This window comes from Neolamprologus multifasciatus, chromosome 10 (assembly GCF_963576455.1).
Source record: "Neolamprologus multifasciatus chromosome 10, fNeoMul1.2, whole genome shotgun sequence".
NCBI classification, from domain to species: domain Eukaryota; kingdom Metazoa; phylum Chordata; class Actinopteri; order Cichliformes; family Cichlidae; genus Neolamprologus; species Neolamprologus multifasciatus.
Genome location: NC_140448.1, coordinates 15,115,908 through 15,132,912, shown reverse-complemented (window position 1 = coordinate 15,132,912; position 17,005 = coordinate 15,115,908). Strand labels below are relative to the sequence as shown.

The following is a 17,005-nucleotide window of genomic DNA, read 5'->3' as shown; positions in this document are numbered from 1 at the left end:
AGAAAATTTGAGTAAATGCCCCCCTGTGAGAGTTAGTTTCCTGTCCAGTTCATAAGATAGGACATTTAAGAAAGCTCGATCTTACAGAGACATTATGAAAGTAAAGATGACTGGACTCCGTCTATCGAGAAGGAAGGAGCACGGCTACTTCCCATAATTCATTGCGTGAACCCGTTAACTGACGTGATCTTCGACGACTTCTTTACATACCTTTCATTTAAAGGCTCTGTGGTGGTACACACGTGGGAATCTTTATCTCGTCGCTACCGCTCTAAAGGTAAGGATTTAGCACAGTTATTTTACAATGTAATGTCGTATAAACCCGGACGTAGTTGTGCAAACAAGTTACGGTTATCTTACTGGCCTGGGCTCGGCTATGAAAGGATACAGATGGTTAAACTGTTGGCTAACGGCAAGCTAGCTCGGTTAGCTTGACAGACTGAAGTCAGGTAGCAAAACAGTAAACCAAAGCAAATATTCAGGTAGGATAATTCAGTTGAAGTTTTCGTAATAACTTTTTAAAACGGCTCTGCAACATGCTGTCTGTTGCTTCGTTTGTTTAAATTAACTTGAATGAACTGATATTAGACATTGTCTCGTTGACTTTAGCTAGCTGAAAAACTGAGTAGTGCTTTGTAATTAAACTACGTTTAGGGCGATGCACAGCGATATCAGTGTGTGTTAGTAATGCAGCACCACTAAGACTTCCACATTTTGAAACATTGTTTGCCCGTTGTCTATCTGCATTTGGTATTTCTTCGGAAATGTTATTGTATTTTTGTAGAAATGTTAAACATTTTTTAAAATATGGTCTCTTTACAGGTGGACCTGAAGCAGACATGTCGAGTGAGGACGTGGAGCGGCTTTTGATACAGTTTCAGGACGAGAATGGGGAGATCCTGGGTTCACCTTTCGATGTGCCTTTAGACATTACCCAAGACAAACTACAGCTTGTCTGCAATGCATTGCTTCAGAAGGTAATTATACAACATAAGTATACAGTGTTTTGTGTAAATGTATAGCCCAGATTGAAATAATCAAATATGATGGTCATGATATCAATTTTGAATTGAATATCTAGTAAACATGCTTTTTCTCTTTTCTTTTTTTTTTGCTGTCATCCACTCTAGGAGGAGCCAGTCCCGCTGGCATTCTTTGTGCAAGGGGAGATGGAGGTGGTGTCCAGCCTGGGGACATGCGTTAAGGCTCTTGGGGTTGAAACCGAACAAGTTCTGCCTGTGGTGTACCAGCCTCAAGCTCTGTTCAGGGTTCGGGCTGTGACACGCTGCACCAGCACGCTGCAGGGACACACTGAGGCCGTCATCTCAGTCGCTTTCAGCCCCACTGGCAAGTAGGTACCTTTGACACAAAGTGAACAGATGTCAGCTTTTCTCTACCAGTTTGTCATAATCTCTTGTACCTTTTGGGTCGGAGTTGTGTAACAGTATATGAAAATGGAATTATGTTGTGACATCACACCTCTAATTAGATTTAAACATTGATCCATTTGTCTGTTTTCGTTTTAGGTATCTGGCCAGTGGTTCAGGCGACACCACAGTGCGCTTCTGGGACTTGACAACTGAGACGCCCCACCACACATCCAGGGGTATAAAATAACATCTACAAGGCAGCATGATCTGATAATCATTGAACTTCAAGTGACTGATTACTTTAATACACCATTGGTCATTTTAGGACACACACACTGGGTATTGAGCATCGCCTGGTCACCTGATGGAAAGAAGCTGGCTTCAGGATGCAAGAACAGTCAGGTGTGCTTCAAAAACAAACACACGTGATCCATAATTAGGTTTCAAAGATGCATTCATTAAACCTTTCTATTTTTCTCTTTCTGTAGATATGTCTGTGGGATCCAGTGACGGGTGCGCAGATAGGGAGGACTTTCACAGGACACACCAAATGGATCACTTGGCTCTGCTGGGAACCTCTTCATCTGTGAGCACTCGATCGATTTTTCACTTCCCTGAATTTCTCTGTTATTTGACTGCAGACCTCTCATTCAGACCCATTTTATATACGAAACTTTAAAAAATGTACAGTACTTTTACTCCTTTCTAAAAATTGAGTTTTTTAGGAAAAAAATAGTCTTTTGCTCTTCACATGGATCTGCATGCAGATAAATCCTGTGATTTGTGAACTACAGCTGGACTACAAATAAAAGCGAAACGACTTAAGCTACAAAAAATCTCTTCCCTTGCCTGATAATCTGTAAAAATGTGTTTATAGAGATGGCAGTTAGTTGCATAGCAATTACAAAAACACTCCACTGAAATATTGCACTGTGAAATGAAACTGTAACGCATGAATTCTGTTTCATAAGAAGTCAAACTTAATTTAAAAGCATTTTGTAATTTACAGTTATACAAACGATATTGTAGATCAGCCTTGGACTCGTAAGTAATTCAGGAAGAGGCACATCCTTTGAGTCAGGCAGCCAATATATGTTCAGATATATCTAAACTACTTATTCAACAGCAGGATGGAGAGAGTGTGTTTTTTAGGCTGCTAGAAAAACAATACTGTGTTGGAAATGTGCTGTAATTGTCAGAGTAGTTTTGGCAAACAAATAAATCACAAGGTTTTCAGAAATGCCTCAAAGTTACAGACACAAGAAGTTAGTTTCCCTTAAATGTGGAGTCACTACATTGCAACTGTGCAGGTATTGATTATAATTTGATTATCATGTTGGACTAACTTAAACTTTGTGGTCTTATAGTTGTTTTTATTCTTATCCCTTTCAGTAATCCAGAGTGTCGGTACTTGGCCAGCAGCTCTAAGGACGGCTCAATACGTATCTGGGACACAGTGTTGGGACGATGTGAGAAGATCCTGACTGGGCACACTCAATCAGTGACATGTGTGAAATGGGGAGGAGATGGACTTCTGTACACTTCGTCCCAGGACAGGACTGTCAAAGTGTGGAGAGCAAAAGATGTAAGTGTGTGTGTGAAATATATGGTATTAAAGGGTTAGAAGAGCGATATGGTATGTTTCTTTTTCATTAATATGTTAAACAATATTGGTGTGTATTCTTGTGCATGAAACATAAGTAATCCAGTCCACTGTTTTTATTTAGTTATTGTTTTTCTTTTGTTTGTTTGTTTTTGTTCCTTGTGCATAAGTAATGTAGGCTAATAATGCTAATATAGACAAATGTTATGGCATCAGAAAGGCATTTTCACCCAGAGAGCTGCTGCTGCCAGCTGTGTGGGGAAAATCCCAGCAGATCTGCAGTTTCTGAAATACTTAGCTCAGCTCATTTGGCGCCAACGACCACCTTCAAAGTCACCTTTCTTCCCCTTTATGATGTTTGTTTTTAACTTCAGCAGGTTGTTCTGGCCATGACTTCACATCTAAATGCCTAAACCCATTGAGTTGATGAGATATTTGTGGTAACATTCAGTTGAGCATGTGTACCTAACAAAATAGCTGGTTATTATATTTCAAGTATATACATACTGTTAACATAAAAAAATTGTTGCTCTTAGAGAGCCCTTGTGCAGGTCAGTTGAAAGGTTTTATGATTAGACTTATTAGCAGCATGTTCATGTGTGGCTGAGCCACTAAGATCTTAATGGCCACAGAAAGGATGAGGATAAGAGCAAAGAGAAATCCGTGAAGTGTTTGGATGAAACGTGTGTTTAGTTTCATCTCTTTGCTGTAGGGTGTCCAATGCAGGACTCTGCAGGGCCACGCCCACTGGGTCAACACCCTGGCTCTCAGCACTGACTATGTCCTGCGTACAGGAGCTTTTGAACCCGCAAATGCCACTGTCAACCCTCAGGATCTCACTGGATCATGTAAGACCCAAAACACTTGCATGTTCTTTAACATTCTGATTTTTAGTAATTGATCATTGCCATGTATGGTGAGGTTTTTTTTGTTTGTTTTGTTTTGGGGTTTTTTTTAGCATTTACTTTTTAATAAGTTTGACTCCAGAAAACAAAGTCTCACATATGCACCACACGGTCTGACATTTTACCATTTAGACAGGTTTTTTTAGTAGCAAAAAATGTGTGATATTAGTGTTTTGGCAGCACAGATACAGCTAGCATGGCTGCTGTGTGTTCGGTCACCTTTCTGGTCTCACAAAGTTAAAGGGGGTTGTTTTCATATAACAAGTTTTTCTTCTTCTCCCCAGTGGAAGAGCTGAAGGAGAAAGCCTTAGAGAGATATAATAAAGTCAGGGTAGGTACCCTTTGTTGAGATTTGTAAAAAGTCACATGTCCTTCCTCCCTGTTTTAGCACCCTGACCTTTATCTTCTGCTGCAGGGCTCAGCTCCAGAGCGCTTGGTTTCCGGCTCAGATGATTTCACCTTGTTCTTGTGGAATCCTGCACAAGACAAAAAGCCTTTGGCCAGGATGACGGGCCACAGCGCTCTGGTCAATGAAGTGCTCTTCTCCCCAGACACCAGGCTTCTTGCCTCTGCCTCCTTCGATAAGTCTGTTAAAATCTGGGACGGACGCACTGGAAAGTAAGAGAATCACCATCACAAGGAATAATAAATTAATTTGCAAGTAATACAACTTTTGTCCAGGCGATGGTGCTGTACAGCCAAAGATGTACATCTTAGAGATTATGACTCTACCTGCTTGTGTCCTTTTGCCCACAGGTACTTAATGTCCCTGCGTGGCCATGTGGCATCAGTGTATCAAATAGCATGGTCAGCAGACAGCAGGCTGCTGGTCAGCGGCAGCAGCGACAGCACGCTTAAAGTGTGGGATATTAAGAGTGGGAAGCTCAACATGGACCTGCCAGGTCATGCTGATGAGGTGGGGGAAGGAAATTTGATATAAATACTTCCTTCTAAATGCTGATTACTGTTCCTGAATTACCTTAAGTCTTATCTGTGCAGGTTTACGCTGTGGACTGGAGTCCTGATGGGCAGAGAGTGGCCAGTGGCGGAAAAGACAAGTGTCTCAGAATGTGAGTATGATTCCAGGAAACCTGTTTATCAGGGTTTCAGCATTTCCGCACACCTAAAACATCTACCTTGCGTTGTTTTTTCTTTCTTTCTTTAGATGGAGAAGATAACCACAGTTCTCATCTATTTCTGGACTTTGACAAAGGATTGTCACATAATTTCCTTCCAAACAGCTGACAGCTGGAACAAGGGCAGCTAGACTTTATCTAATTACCCATTTGACTTCATAAGTATCTGTCACTAGTGGGAGTGTCAGAGAATGCAAATGCAGTCACAATACAAATGCCCATGTGGGAATATTAACAGTGCAAGAGCTTAAAAGCATTCAGATGAACCCGAATGTAAAATCATCTGCCTCTTAAATGTATTGCAAGTAGATTGTAATGTGTAGTATGCCTTCTCCTATTATCGTCTCATCTTGGTATACAATTAAATTTTAGATCAGGCGCTCTGACATGGCTTCAGAAACTTGCGCAGCTGCCATGCACATGTGGTAAAAGCCAAACAAGGTTGTGCATCTATTGAAACTGATCCTGACACATGTTTATGGTTTCCTATTTTGGAGCAAGGAACTGCATATTTTCAGGACCATGTTTGCTACTTTGTCACCTTAGGCCTCACTAGATAAACTGAGTATCGGGTGGGGGCAGTGAAGCCTTCCTCTGTGATGTAAATGCAGATGGTGCTCGCCGTGCTCCTTCAGCCTTTAATCTCCTGTCAGCAAAGCTGCAATCTGCTGATTTTTCTGCCTCTGTGGTGAAGCCAAGTGTCACCAACTCTGAACTATTTGAGTCACAGCCCGCACTGGAAATGCCAGGTTGCCCATTTTTGTTACAGGAATGTAAATATAAATCAGTATATTTATGTTAGTTTCCTGATCCCACTCAAGAATCAGCTTAAAGTGTTCATCCACTTTAAGTGGTCGTTTATTATAAAAGCACTGGTGGAAACCAGCATGTGAAATATATTCATTATTTACCTAAATGGTAAGTCGAGCTCTGTTAGTTATGAACTCCACTTCCAATCATCGGATTTGTTTATAAAATCAAGATTTCCAGAAATATGTAATGGCAGTTCTTACTGTATAAATAAATATTTTTAACTCCAATCAGTGAAAGCAGCAGTTTTGTGCCTTCAACAGAACCTTGTGTCAGGTTTTAAAGCCACTTCAAACTGTCCTCTGATGTAATTAGGCTGTTGGTTGTTTGCTGGAACTTGAACTTATTCAAACTACTGTGCTACTGACTCACTGTTTACATTATGACTGTTGATAAAAATATAAACAGTTGGATATTGTTGGGATTCAGCAGTGAAGGATGTTAATCTGGTTAACAAGCATTTTGCTGCTTGGATTCTTTCACCTGAACTTTAACACGTGCCAACTCCACATCTGAAAATCATTTTTGTGTGGCTCATTGAAGTATTGGACGACAATGATGACCGGACAGAAGCAGTGATTCTTTTTGGCATTTAAGAAATATGTTTATTCTCAAGTGAGGCCAAATTTAAGGAAGGTGTTTTTTGTTGGTCCTGAAATCTGTGAATAAATGTTTGAGGATGAGTTCAGAAGGAAACTAAAGCAGCAGGTTTTCCAGAATTTTCTTGGCAATCACTGAGCAGAGGTTTATACTGAGCTGGTGGATAACATCCTGAAAGCTTATCAGCTAATGAGTGCCAGTTTACTGAAGGGGCACTTTTTACATTCTCGACTTTTTCCACCAATCTCTGATCAGCACGGGGAAAGATTTCATCAAGATATAACAATGATGGAAGCTGATATCAGGGAAATTTTAATCCTGAGCATGATGGGTAACTGCTGTTGGTTCTTGCAAAGTGAGATTGATGTGCAGTACAAACAGAAAAGCAAGTGCCTCAAACATGTTTTAGCACTCTGACCTCATATTATTTTGAGCTAAATCGGCAGAAATCTGCTTAAACACGACTCTGGTATCATCTTGTGGTTTGTTTTCAAAACAAATGGATCAAAGCATCTTTAGTGGGAAATTGAAACCCAGATATTGTGCTATTTTGAACTGTCAAAACATAAATTGGACAAGCTTAATTCTGTAATTATTTAAAATAAGTAGATAAAGATCTGGTCAGAAGTTCCCAGTAGCAAACATTTTTTTTTTTTGGTAGACCAGAGTAACCAAACTCACTCACTCAGGCATAATAATCACAAGTTTATTAGTAATATCTGGTTATATGCATCATACATGAGCATTGATGGTTTTCAACAAAAACACCAAACCTTTAATGTGCCCAGTAGGGATCAACAATGACTGCCAAATCTCAAATGCTGTTTCCCCTACGTATGAAAAGCAGTAAACCTTAAACACAAAGTCCAAACAGTTTTTTAAAAAAGTGCATTAATAAGTGGAAACGGTGGTAGAGACCTAAACAAACAATATTTTGCTGCTCTTGGTTTAAAGATTTTCTGCTATTGAGGACGTTATGCTAGAGATCCTGCTGAAGCAGTTTGGCAAAGAGGACAGAAAGGCTTCTGTGGTGCCACCAGGTCAATCAAATCTGAGCCTCCCCCATTGATTGAGCTTCTGACATGGTACTGTGGAACTTTCAGGCGCTGTAGATGTGATATGGGGGGGGGGAAAAATCTGTTTACTACATGTTGCAGATTAAAAATTATAAATTGCGCCAATATTTTGAAAACTTGTAGTACTGAAGTAAATTAGAGGAGCTAATTAGCAATTTTAGCAATCTTTAGCTTTTGAGATGTTTGACCTTCAGTTAAAGAATCTTAAAATTGCTTAATGTCCAATTAGTCCTTTTGATGAGTGAATCCATAAGCAGAACAGCTGAAGATTGAAGATTATTAAAGTAATATGGCTTATTTTCAGCTTGGCACAACCTTTCTTCCCCCCATGCTTCACGCCTGCATTTGCTTGAAAATGGTTCAGACTGAGGGTCAGAATAAAGCAATACGGATCAAATATTCCCAAATGAAGCCTTCATGTGCTGCTGTAGAGAATTCAAAGCTTTAAGAATCTTACCAGATTAGGAACCAAAAGCTCACCAAATCCCCGTGTAAAGACTGCGCTACATACAGATTTGTTTTCTACATCACTAGATTAATCATCACTTCTGACAGGTTGAGACCCTGAAATGATCCGCTGGAGAGGCACAGGCTCCAGACCAGTTTGTGTAGCCTTGAGCAGCCTGCGAGCCACTGTCAGTGTGTTAGACTGATGCCACATTAACATACATGCAGCAATACTTTGTACACAGCAGCGGCTGTAAAATGTTCATCTCAGAGTTCATCATAGAGACACAGAAAAGATATCCTGTGAATGTTACAGTGCGATGACGCCACAAGCACAGCAGGGTAAGCAACGGCAACGCTATGATGTGTTGAAACACTGCACAGATGTGTTAAAGCATCGCCCTCTCTGTCGTTCTCTGCTCAGTATAGTAAGTACTCAGTGAGTCAAAAGACACATTAATGGTTTCGTTACAAAGTGTTCACTCTACAACATGTAATGGTAACAACAGTCATCAAAAGCTTAAACAGTGGTCGTGTTTTCTTCCCTTTTGTTCCCCTTCAAAATTTGGACCTTTGAGTCGAAACGTTTCCATTTGTTATATCATGTTTGTGATGATGAGATTTACAAAACCGAGCTTACAAGTTAGGTCAGGTGCACCGAACACGTCCTCCCCTCGTCTCCCTCGTCTCGCCCTTCAAAATCAAATCACCTCCTGTTAGTCTGACATTGAACTATTTAGTGCAACTAACGACTCTGCTTTTCCTTTTCAGTCACTTTGTTTAGAGTCTTTTAATTTATTTAGAATGTGTAACAGTGTGGAGACTGGTTGAGACGACATGTCATCTGCTTGTGGCCATCAAATTGATCAAGAACGAGATTAGAGGTGTTCAGTTGTGCGTAGCATGAGGCACTGGTCCCCCCACCTCTCCCGTCTACTGGGTCTTCCACACGTTGTTAAGCAGTTTGACCACCTCCTCATAGATGACGAACACTATGGCCACATCCAAGCACACGCGGCCAAGCCTGGGAACTGTCCCTTTATAAAACCTGTAGGAGGACGACAACAAGGCGAGATGAGGTTAGATGTAAGATTTATACAAAAAAAAAAAAAACTAAGACCAAGCTAGAAAAGGAGGATATCAGTTACTGACGCTTGCGGTCCTTCTTGTTTCAAGATCTGGAAGGCACAGTCCATTGTGTTTTTGTAGCGGTGAGCCTCCAAACCCTACAAACCAGTAAAACAATGGTTTTCAAAAAGATAACCAGACGACAGCAAGAAAATCATTAGAACTTATGCTTCCCTACCTGCATCCTGGTCTTAACGACATCCAGAGGTGTATTTCCAAAAACGCTAGCCGCTCCCGCTGTTGCTCCAAACATGGCTGTGACGATTGGGTGCATTTCTTTCCTGGAATCATCCCCTTAGAGGTCAAATCCAAACACGCATTAATGTCCAAACCGTGGGGAGGGAAACCCATCAGTCAACTGTGACTGCTCTAACAGGCAGTACTCTTGCATGATATTGGAGCAAAGCACACTTTCTCACCTTTGTACCAATTGCGAAGTGCGTTCATGACATAAAATCGGATGGCCTGATTCGTTCCTTGTTTAAGCACGGTTGCTGTTAGGCCTTGATATGTCCCCCTCACGCCTGAACGGGTTAAAACAGTTCAACTCATTGTGAAACGCAAGCACACGTGCACATCTGTAGTTACAACCACTCGGCTGCTTTAGATTTCCTTCTCTTACCTTGCTCTCTGATAATTTCGCTGACTCCGTGAAAGAAGCCTCTGTAGCGAGGCCGGAGGGAGCACTGATCATGGATCAGCTTCACCTGCAAGATTTCATAAGACCAGTTTACTCACTGATGACACGACAGACCCAAAAGTGTGACTACACACTCCTCCAACGAACCTTGAGTGTCTCCATGGGGCAGACCACTATTATTGCCTCTGTTATTCCGGCGCCCAAACCACACAAGAGGCTCCGTGTGTTGTCTAGCCGCCCTGTCGCATCTCGCATTGGATTGCTGAGCATTTCAAACATGCCAAACCTGTAAGAAAGTTTGGTTGATTGACCAGGTCACCACCAGAGCAATACTGGCAAAAGTTATCAAAACAAATAAAGCAGCTGGTTTGAAATGCTCTGAATTATCTATTCAGTTCAATTCCATTTCATTTATACAGTGCCAAATCACAACAACAGCTGCCTCAAGGCACTTCATATTGTAAGGTAAAGACCCTACAGTTACAGAGAAAAGCCCAACTATCCAGTGATCCCTGTGAGCAACCACTTTGGTGACAGTGGGAAGGAAAAACTTTTTAACAGGAATAAACATCCGGCAGAACCAGGATTAGAGAGAGGCAGTCATCTGCTGCTACTGGTTGGGGGTGAGACAGGACAAAAACGTTATCTAGAGTGAGTGTACACTGCTGCTTTTTCTTTATGGTCTTTTTTAATGTTTAAAAGCCCAAACAGTTTGAAAAACATAGATGCTGGTTAGCTAAGTACTAAGAAATGCTGTGTCACTGATTCAACATCAGTCAGCTGCTTTATCAGTTTCAAGTTTGCAACCCAGCTCATCTGTGATTCTGCAAAACAAAAGGATGCAAGAGTCCCAAGTGCTTCCCTATCACAGCCGCGCTTCTTTTTTTCCTTTTGAATTGTTTCGAGAGAGAGTGTGTGTGTGTGTGGGGGGGGGGGTTCTCACATAATATCTTTATATTAAACTACTCTATATGATGCATGCATCTTCACCTGACTGCAGACTTGGGTATTGAGCCATACAGCAGGGAGCTGAGACCTCTATACAACCCCCTGAGCCCATGGTCTTGCACAGTCAGCTTCACGCAGTCACCTGCAAGTACACAGCATGCCCACGAGTGAGTAGACCAGCACAAGACCAACTTCACATGTATGTCCCAGTGACCTACCAATCCCTCTGTATCGTGGCGGGTTTACTCTTGCATCTAGCTGCAGCTGGGTCTTGACATACTCTGTAGGGAAGGTGATACAGATCTCGATTCCTCCTGCGATGCCACCTGAATGAGGAGACAAGGGGAGAGGGAGAATCGCTGCTGTTGGTGTTTGTTGACTCACTGTGCACAACCCTTCTTGAATGTTCTTAGGGCAGCAAAGGGGGGCAGAGACCTTGCCAGCATTTTCTACTTCCGCATGAAAGAAAAAAACAAAAAGATGAGATGGTTCTGCAGCACAATCCCTTCAGCATCCCTTACATCATTTTTAGATTACCTCAGAGGTGCATTAAAGACTAACACTAACGTGCAGCTACATCATGCAGTAGCATCACTGCAGCTTTGACCCAGTTCTGCATGGTCAGCCTTAATGGGCGACAGATTGAGATTAGTCTGCGCTGGTTGTGTGTGTGGCAAGCACTAAGCGGCTATGAGAGCAGGGGTGGGGATCTGCCGGCTGAATAGGTCGTAAAATCAACCTGCGAGGATGGCCTTTCCGGGATGTGTTATTTTCCTCCCTCCGATCGCTGCAGCCGCAAGGTTCCTCCTCGCCGCGTACGACCGCTGGTGTGCCGGCACAGCGCCCAGGCCCGCCGCCGGACGCTGAGATGGAGGCTGCCGATCCGGAGCCGAGCTCTGGCATCCTATCCTCACACCGCAGCTCTCGCAAGGCCCCTCACACACCGAAAACGGCTTAAGCAGCGAGGACATTTTTCTTTCTCGATTTTACGACGGTCCCACTCAAACAATATCAGACAACAACAACAGCAGCAGCATGGGAAAGGCGTAGCAATGTGGCGGCAGGCAGAGCATCAATATTCAAACAGCGGTCAGGTGATTGGACAGACCATCTGCTGATCCGCTGCGCTGCCTAATGTCATTATTTGGTCACGTGATCTACAGGGGGCGGAGGCTTTTGGCGACCAATGAGGTGCAGGATGCTGTTTGCCTGATGTGCGGAGATAAATTTATATCATCCGACTATAAGCCTTTACTGAATAAATTATTGAATATCATATAAGAATCTGAAAGAGGGGCGAATTAACATTACTGTACAGATGAATACAGATATGGTGCTTGATGTTTCAAGTAACCAAATTAAAATACCCCAGCATTTAGATAAATGTTACATTAGCCCACATCCTTTTTTATGTACGAGCTCTATACATAATAATAATGAGGTGAGGTGTCGTGGCACAGATAATGATAATGACAGAAAAAAATTAAACGAATATGACTGAAAGCCCACCATACACTTGACTTCATGTGCAGTTAGGCGTGAGCTGTGTAAGCAAGGTTTGGTATGTTGCTGTTGCCTCTTAACTCCTGTTCCCTTAAATAGAGCTCTCCCACACACACACACATATGCATGCATGCACACACGTGCACACTCTGCTTCACTTATCACCCTTCTCCGAGAAACTAGGTCAGTGTTTCCATGCACACCCCCCACTGCCACTCACACCACCCCTGAGAAAAACAGGCAAGAGACAGAGAGAGGGAGTGAGAGACAGCTAGTGGGCGGGCAATCCACATAAAAATGGCCAGTTATTACTCTTTAGGTTTGATTATTTTCAAAAAAAAAGATGCTTTTTATGCTTCACTCATTTATTTGTTTTTTTGTTTGTCCTTTGCTGGTCGACAAATCCCCGTGAAAGTGTTATTCAAACGGGTAAATTATGGCAGAAAAACACAGATCAGGAGGAAGATGAAGGTATGAAGACAGCATTTCCTCCAGTGCTTCTTCCTCCTCTCCAGCACCTTCATTAAAGCTGCAGATTCTTACCTGCAAGATAAAATGTTTAAAAGCATTATTGTGAGTGTGTGTGTATCTTTATTGTGTGTGCAGAGTCAGGTTGACATTGCTGTTTCGTCTTACGTGGATCTCCTTGAGGGAGCTTTGAGTTAAACTCATGTCTAGCAGCCTCGCAACAGTTCGGATTTCCAAGAATGCGCAGATGCTCAGCTTCACCAGACGCTCACACACTTTAACCAGCTCCAACAGCTCATCATCCAAAGATTCACCGAAGTTGTTTAAGTCCAGGTTTAGATGCTGCAGGATAATGACTTTGATTCAGTAACTAGGTTCATGTTAAGCCAGTTCTCCATCAGGCAACTGCTGTTCTTTAATTCAACGCTTAGTTCTTTAAACATAGTGTGTTACTAAAGACTGTCTCAGCCAATCTCTTGTAAAGTTTGTGGGACGAGGCCACATGCCCTTCAGTTCCCTCTTCTTGAAGCATCATTTACACAGTACTCATGTGTTGTATTCAGTGTTGGGGAGTAACGGAATACATGTACCGCCGTTACTTATTTAAAATACAAAATATGAGTAACTGTATTCCGTTAAAGTTACCGTTTAAAAAGGTGGTATTTAGAATACAGTTACTTTGTTGAAATAAATGGATTACACGGCGGTACTTCCCCGTTTCATATTGTGGCGGGTCAGGCCTGTTTGGGTTTTGTTTGACAGCTACGTTCTGTTGTTTCAGGTGGCAGCGTTACGGTTGCCATGGTTACAGGGTCTCTCTCTGCGTGTTTCCTGGGTGAGAGAGCGCCTTTTTGTACCGGAATGTAGCATCATAGACAGTGTAGTCCGTGCTGCAGGGAGAATGGACTGCCATACACGTTATGTGTCTGTGAGCGAGGGAGGGAGAAAAAGGAAAAGTACCAGCTGTCATCGAGCAAAAACGGGAGCTGGAAGCATGTAAATATAATAATAACCACTGCAGCCAAGAAGAGTGCCTGACGAGCCCAGTTGTAAGTAAGCTATTAAGACTCAACTGTACACCGTGTTCGTGTTTTCCTCCAAAAACAATAAGTTCCGTTGGAGCAGCCTTTCAACGCCTTTCTCTGTCTCTCGCTAGCAAAGTTGACCCAGACAACAAAGCAAAGCTAGTTTTCGGCTATGAGCCCGACACAGAACCCACCGTATTAGCCAGAGGTCCCCTTACTACGGTTCGGAGCCGCGGACCTTCAGTAACAGTAATAAATCACAACAATAGTACATTCACGTAGTTGTAAACAGCATGATAATATATTAAGTAATCCAAAGTATTCAGAATACGTTACTCTCATTGAGTAACGTAACAGAATACGTTACAGAATACATTTTGGGGCATGTATTCTGTATTCTGTAATGGAATACATTTTAAAAGTAACCTTCCCAACACTGGTTGTATTACATTAAATGATTTCGCAAAGAAAGGCACCAGCCAGCCAGTGGATTTGAACCTTCTCGGGGAATGTTTAAAAATCTAGTAACAATCCCATCAATAATCCACAATAAATGCCATAAACAATGACCAATAGGCAATGTTATTCCTGGTTGTAGATGCAATGACATTGCTTGTGACTACCCAAGCTTGTGGACATAAGTTGAGAGAACGTCTGTTAATTTAAACTTCAGAGCCTCTGCAGATCAAATTCAAATGAGCTGATGTAATATATATATAGCATACAGTAATGTGCTGATTGTAATGAGCAGGCATTCCTTTTAACATATCATATCTACACTCTGAACTCTGTAATGCTGCCTGCTCAGCACCCTGACCTGAAGGGTGTGTCTGTACTGAGGCAGTATGTCGCTGAGGAGAGGCTTGGGACTCCAGTCTTCGTTGGGCGAGTAGAAAGCAGACATGCAGTATTCACTCAGGGGAATCTCAGGCAGCAGCATCCTGGCGAGGCGATCAATGTTAACAACTTGGTTCACTGAAATCTTGACTTTGAGGTCTGGGCAGCTTGATGCCAAAGTTGCCCATGAGCTGCCACAAATCAGCTTGACAGACAAAAAGAAGCGGAGATGGAAATTAGACCTGTGGGGGTATTTTAAACCCTGTCTTCCTACCCAGGATCTATACATCTGCCATTACATTGTGTCCAACCACAGAAGCAGTGAATCCATTTTTTTGTTGGGGATAACAGCTACATCATTCACACATCCCCACACAATAATAAAATAAGGCCACTTGAAAGGTTCGTTTCATGCTTACCTGTTGATGTGGTTCTTTAAGACAGCAGTGCAGTAAAAATGTTTGCAGGGTGTTGCCATCTCTGCTGGACTTTTGCCTCCCTCCTCCGTGTCTTTGCTGGAGGGCCATTAGCAGCTCATCTGACAAACAGGAGTAACTCAGCCTCAGATCGGTGAGACACTGCAACTGGCTCAGGTTGTCGGGCACGCTGGAGTTGAGGTAGACGTTCACCGAACCAGAAAAGAATGCTTCCAAATCCAAAGAGGAAATATAGCACCGGGGGTAGAAGCGCGTCTCATAATGTAACAAGGCAGAAAGCAGCTCCACACCCTAGACGTTAAAGGTTCAGAAACCATATAAAGATTAAGAAGAACACAATCAGCATAATAATCAATCTAGCCTAGAAAGCAAACATTGCCCAGTAAGAGGTCTTAAACTTTAAACTATCTGAAATCCATTTAGGAAGTAATAAGGAGTGTTACAGCTTCACTGGGCTTGATATTTAGGAGTTTGTGATTGATGTGAACCCAAAAGTCAACATTTTTAGCTTGTGGTTGTCTGGCAGGAGAGGCTTTAAACACAAACTTACTGCAGCTTTATATGGAGACCTGCAAACTGGTAACTAAAATTGTGGCATGTATTATAAAACATTAAGGTAAGAATCAAGCATCACAAAGAAGATATTTGATTTAAATTAGAATATTAAACTACTTAGCTTCAATTCAGTTCAGTAATATAGTCTTATGTTGCTGAATTTGAACATCTTTTGGTAACTTTTCACCAAAATTTAAGTTACTATTCAATATGAAGACTGATTAACCTCTTAAGCCCCAACGCCCCCTGATACGGGGGCAAAAGGCAGGAGATCAGGTAGGCTTGGGGCTTAAGAGGTTAATTGACACACACAATACTTCGGCTCCAGTTCTCAGCTGATGAGATCTGTTCTGTGTTTTAAATAACTCTAGCACTGTAGTAAAGAGCTGGAAGTTGGGTGGTGACACAGAGCTGCTGAAACATTATCTTAGGATGTGTGCTGTAGTCACCTGATGGATGCAGTTTCGCATCCCGCTCAGACAAATGGAGTTGAGTTTTGAGCTGCCTCTCTGGAGGAATGAAATCAGGCAGCCCACCATTGAGGCTCTGAGGCTTGAAGTCCAAGCGCTTCTGTCCAACTCCAGGTTCATGACGGCTAGCGAGCGCAGTGGGGCCCTCACCCTGTGGAGGGCGCAATGATAATAAGGTTGCAGTGTGAGTTTTTACTTATATTGCACAGGGTAACAGAGTGGGGCCCTAATTTGTGTAAAACCACGAGTTGGTTCAGACAGGCCTCTTTTACCTGATGAGCTCAGAAAACAGTTGAGTGATCGCTCCCTTCAGTCTCAGGGCTGCCTGGGTTTTCCTTGGAGGACACACAGTCACCTCCAACCTCTCCAGGTAGGCGCCCAGATGGCTCACATAGGCAATGGCAGAGGAGTAATCTGGCTTCCTGAATTTGGAAATCCGACCACTGAAGTGAAAACGGCGGTGGCGCCAGAGAGAAGGTGAACGCATGACGTTGTGCCACTGATGACAAACAAGAGCTGCAGTTTTGCGATCCCGGTCTGGCAGAAAACTGAATACACGCTCCAAGCACAGACGGGGAAGTGACAGCCACATGATTTTCCTGTCTAAGATCCAGTCACAGCTGTCATCACTGAAATATTCTGTCTCTGGATCACTGTATTCCTGATCAATGCCATAATTCTCTTCTTCCCCAATGCTCTCCTCTAGGTTTTCCATGTTTTAATATTTGGATTACAAGGTTTCTACAGCTTGTACTCTCACAGTGGACTTCAGTGAAAGTAGATGTGTGGGACACAGGCTAATCCCACTGTTGTTTAAAGAAAACATTGAAAAATGTTACATCAATATGTAAGGAATGACAGGGAGACTACCTACAGCCACAAGGAGTCCAACAGCCAATAAGATTCTAGAAGAATCTGGCACAGAATATTGTGACATCACAAGGAACCAGCTCAGTTTTCTGTTCAAGACATTCCATTCACTCCCTTTAAAACAGGCTGCTTTTCTGAAGGGTTTATAAATTGTAACTAATCACATTATAATGAATA

General features: G+C 42.4%; 3 protein-coding genes across 4 annotated transcripts; 1 reads left to right on the top strand and 2 right to left on the bottom strand.

Moving 5' to 3' along the window:
- The first annotated feature begins 170 nt into the window (after positions 1–170).
- Positions 171–7,551, top strand: nle1 (notchless homolog 1 (Drosophila)). 2 transcript variants are annotated; one of them, XM_085175246.1, is made up of 13 exons: positions 171–277; positions 823–977; positions 1,131–1,351; positions 1,527–1,606; positions 1,696–1,772; positions 1,859–1,956; positions 2,763–2,955; positions 3,686–3,821; positions 4,163–4,209; positions 4,294–4,496; positions 4,635–4,794; positions 4,878–4,948; positions 5,044–7,551. In XM_085175246.1, exons 2-13 carry the CDS (start codon positions 840–842, stop codon positions 5,054–5,056), a joined length of 1,437 nt encoding a protein of 478 aa, XP_085031372.1. In that variant the 5' UTR covers positions 171–277; positions 823–839; the 3' UTR covers positions 5,057–7,551. The 2 variants fall into 2 exon arrangements, with proteins under 2 accessions (XP_085031372.1, XP_085031373.1); XM_085175247.1 differs by lacking the exon at positions 171–277 and adding an exon at positions 312–482.
- On the bottom strand, positions 7,117–11,909 carry slc25a1a (solute carrier family 25 member 1a). The gene is made up of 9 exons (XM_085175248.1): positions 11,403–11,909; positions 10,882–10,989; positions 10,706–10,805; positions 9,863–10,001; positions 9,698–9,782; positions 9,495–9,599; positions 9,254–9,369; positions 9,100–9,173; positions 7,117–8,995 (listed from the first exon to the last, which is right to left on the bottom strand). Exons 1-9 carry the CDS (start codon positions 11,632–11,634, stop codon positions 8,881–8,883), a joined length of 1,074 nt encoding a protein of 357 aa, XP_085031374.1. The 5' UTR covers positions 11,635–11,909; the 3' UTR covers positions 7,117–8,880.
- Positions 11,910–12,530: 621 nt separating this feature from the next.
- On the bottom strand, positions 12,531–16,838 carry LOC146509883 (F-box only protein 39-like). Its single transcript, XM_085175245.1, has 6 exons — positions 16,231–16,838; positions 15,938–16,109; positions 14,916–15,224; positions 14,477–14,701; positions 12,803–12,976; positions 12,531–12,709 (listed from the first exon to the last, which is right to left on the bottom strand). Exons 1-6 carry the CDS (start codon positions 16,671–16,673, stop codon positions 12,584–12,586), a joined length of 1,449 nt encoding a protein of 482 aa, XP_085031371.1. The 5' UTR covers positions 16,674–16,838; the 3' UTR covers positions 12,531–12,583.
- Between the last annotated feature and the right edge of the window lie 167 nt (positions 16,839–17,005).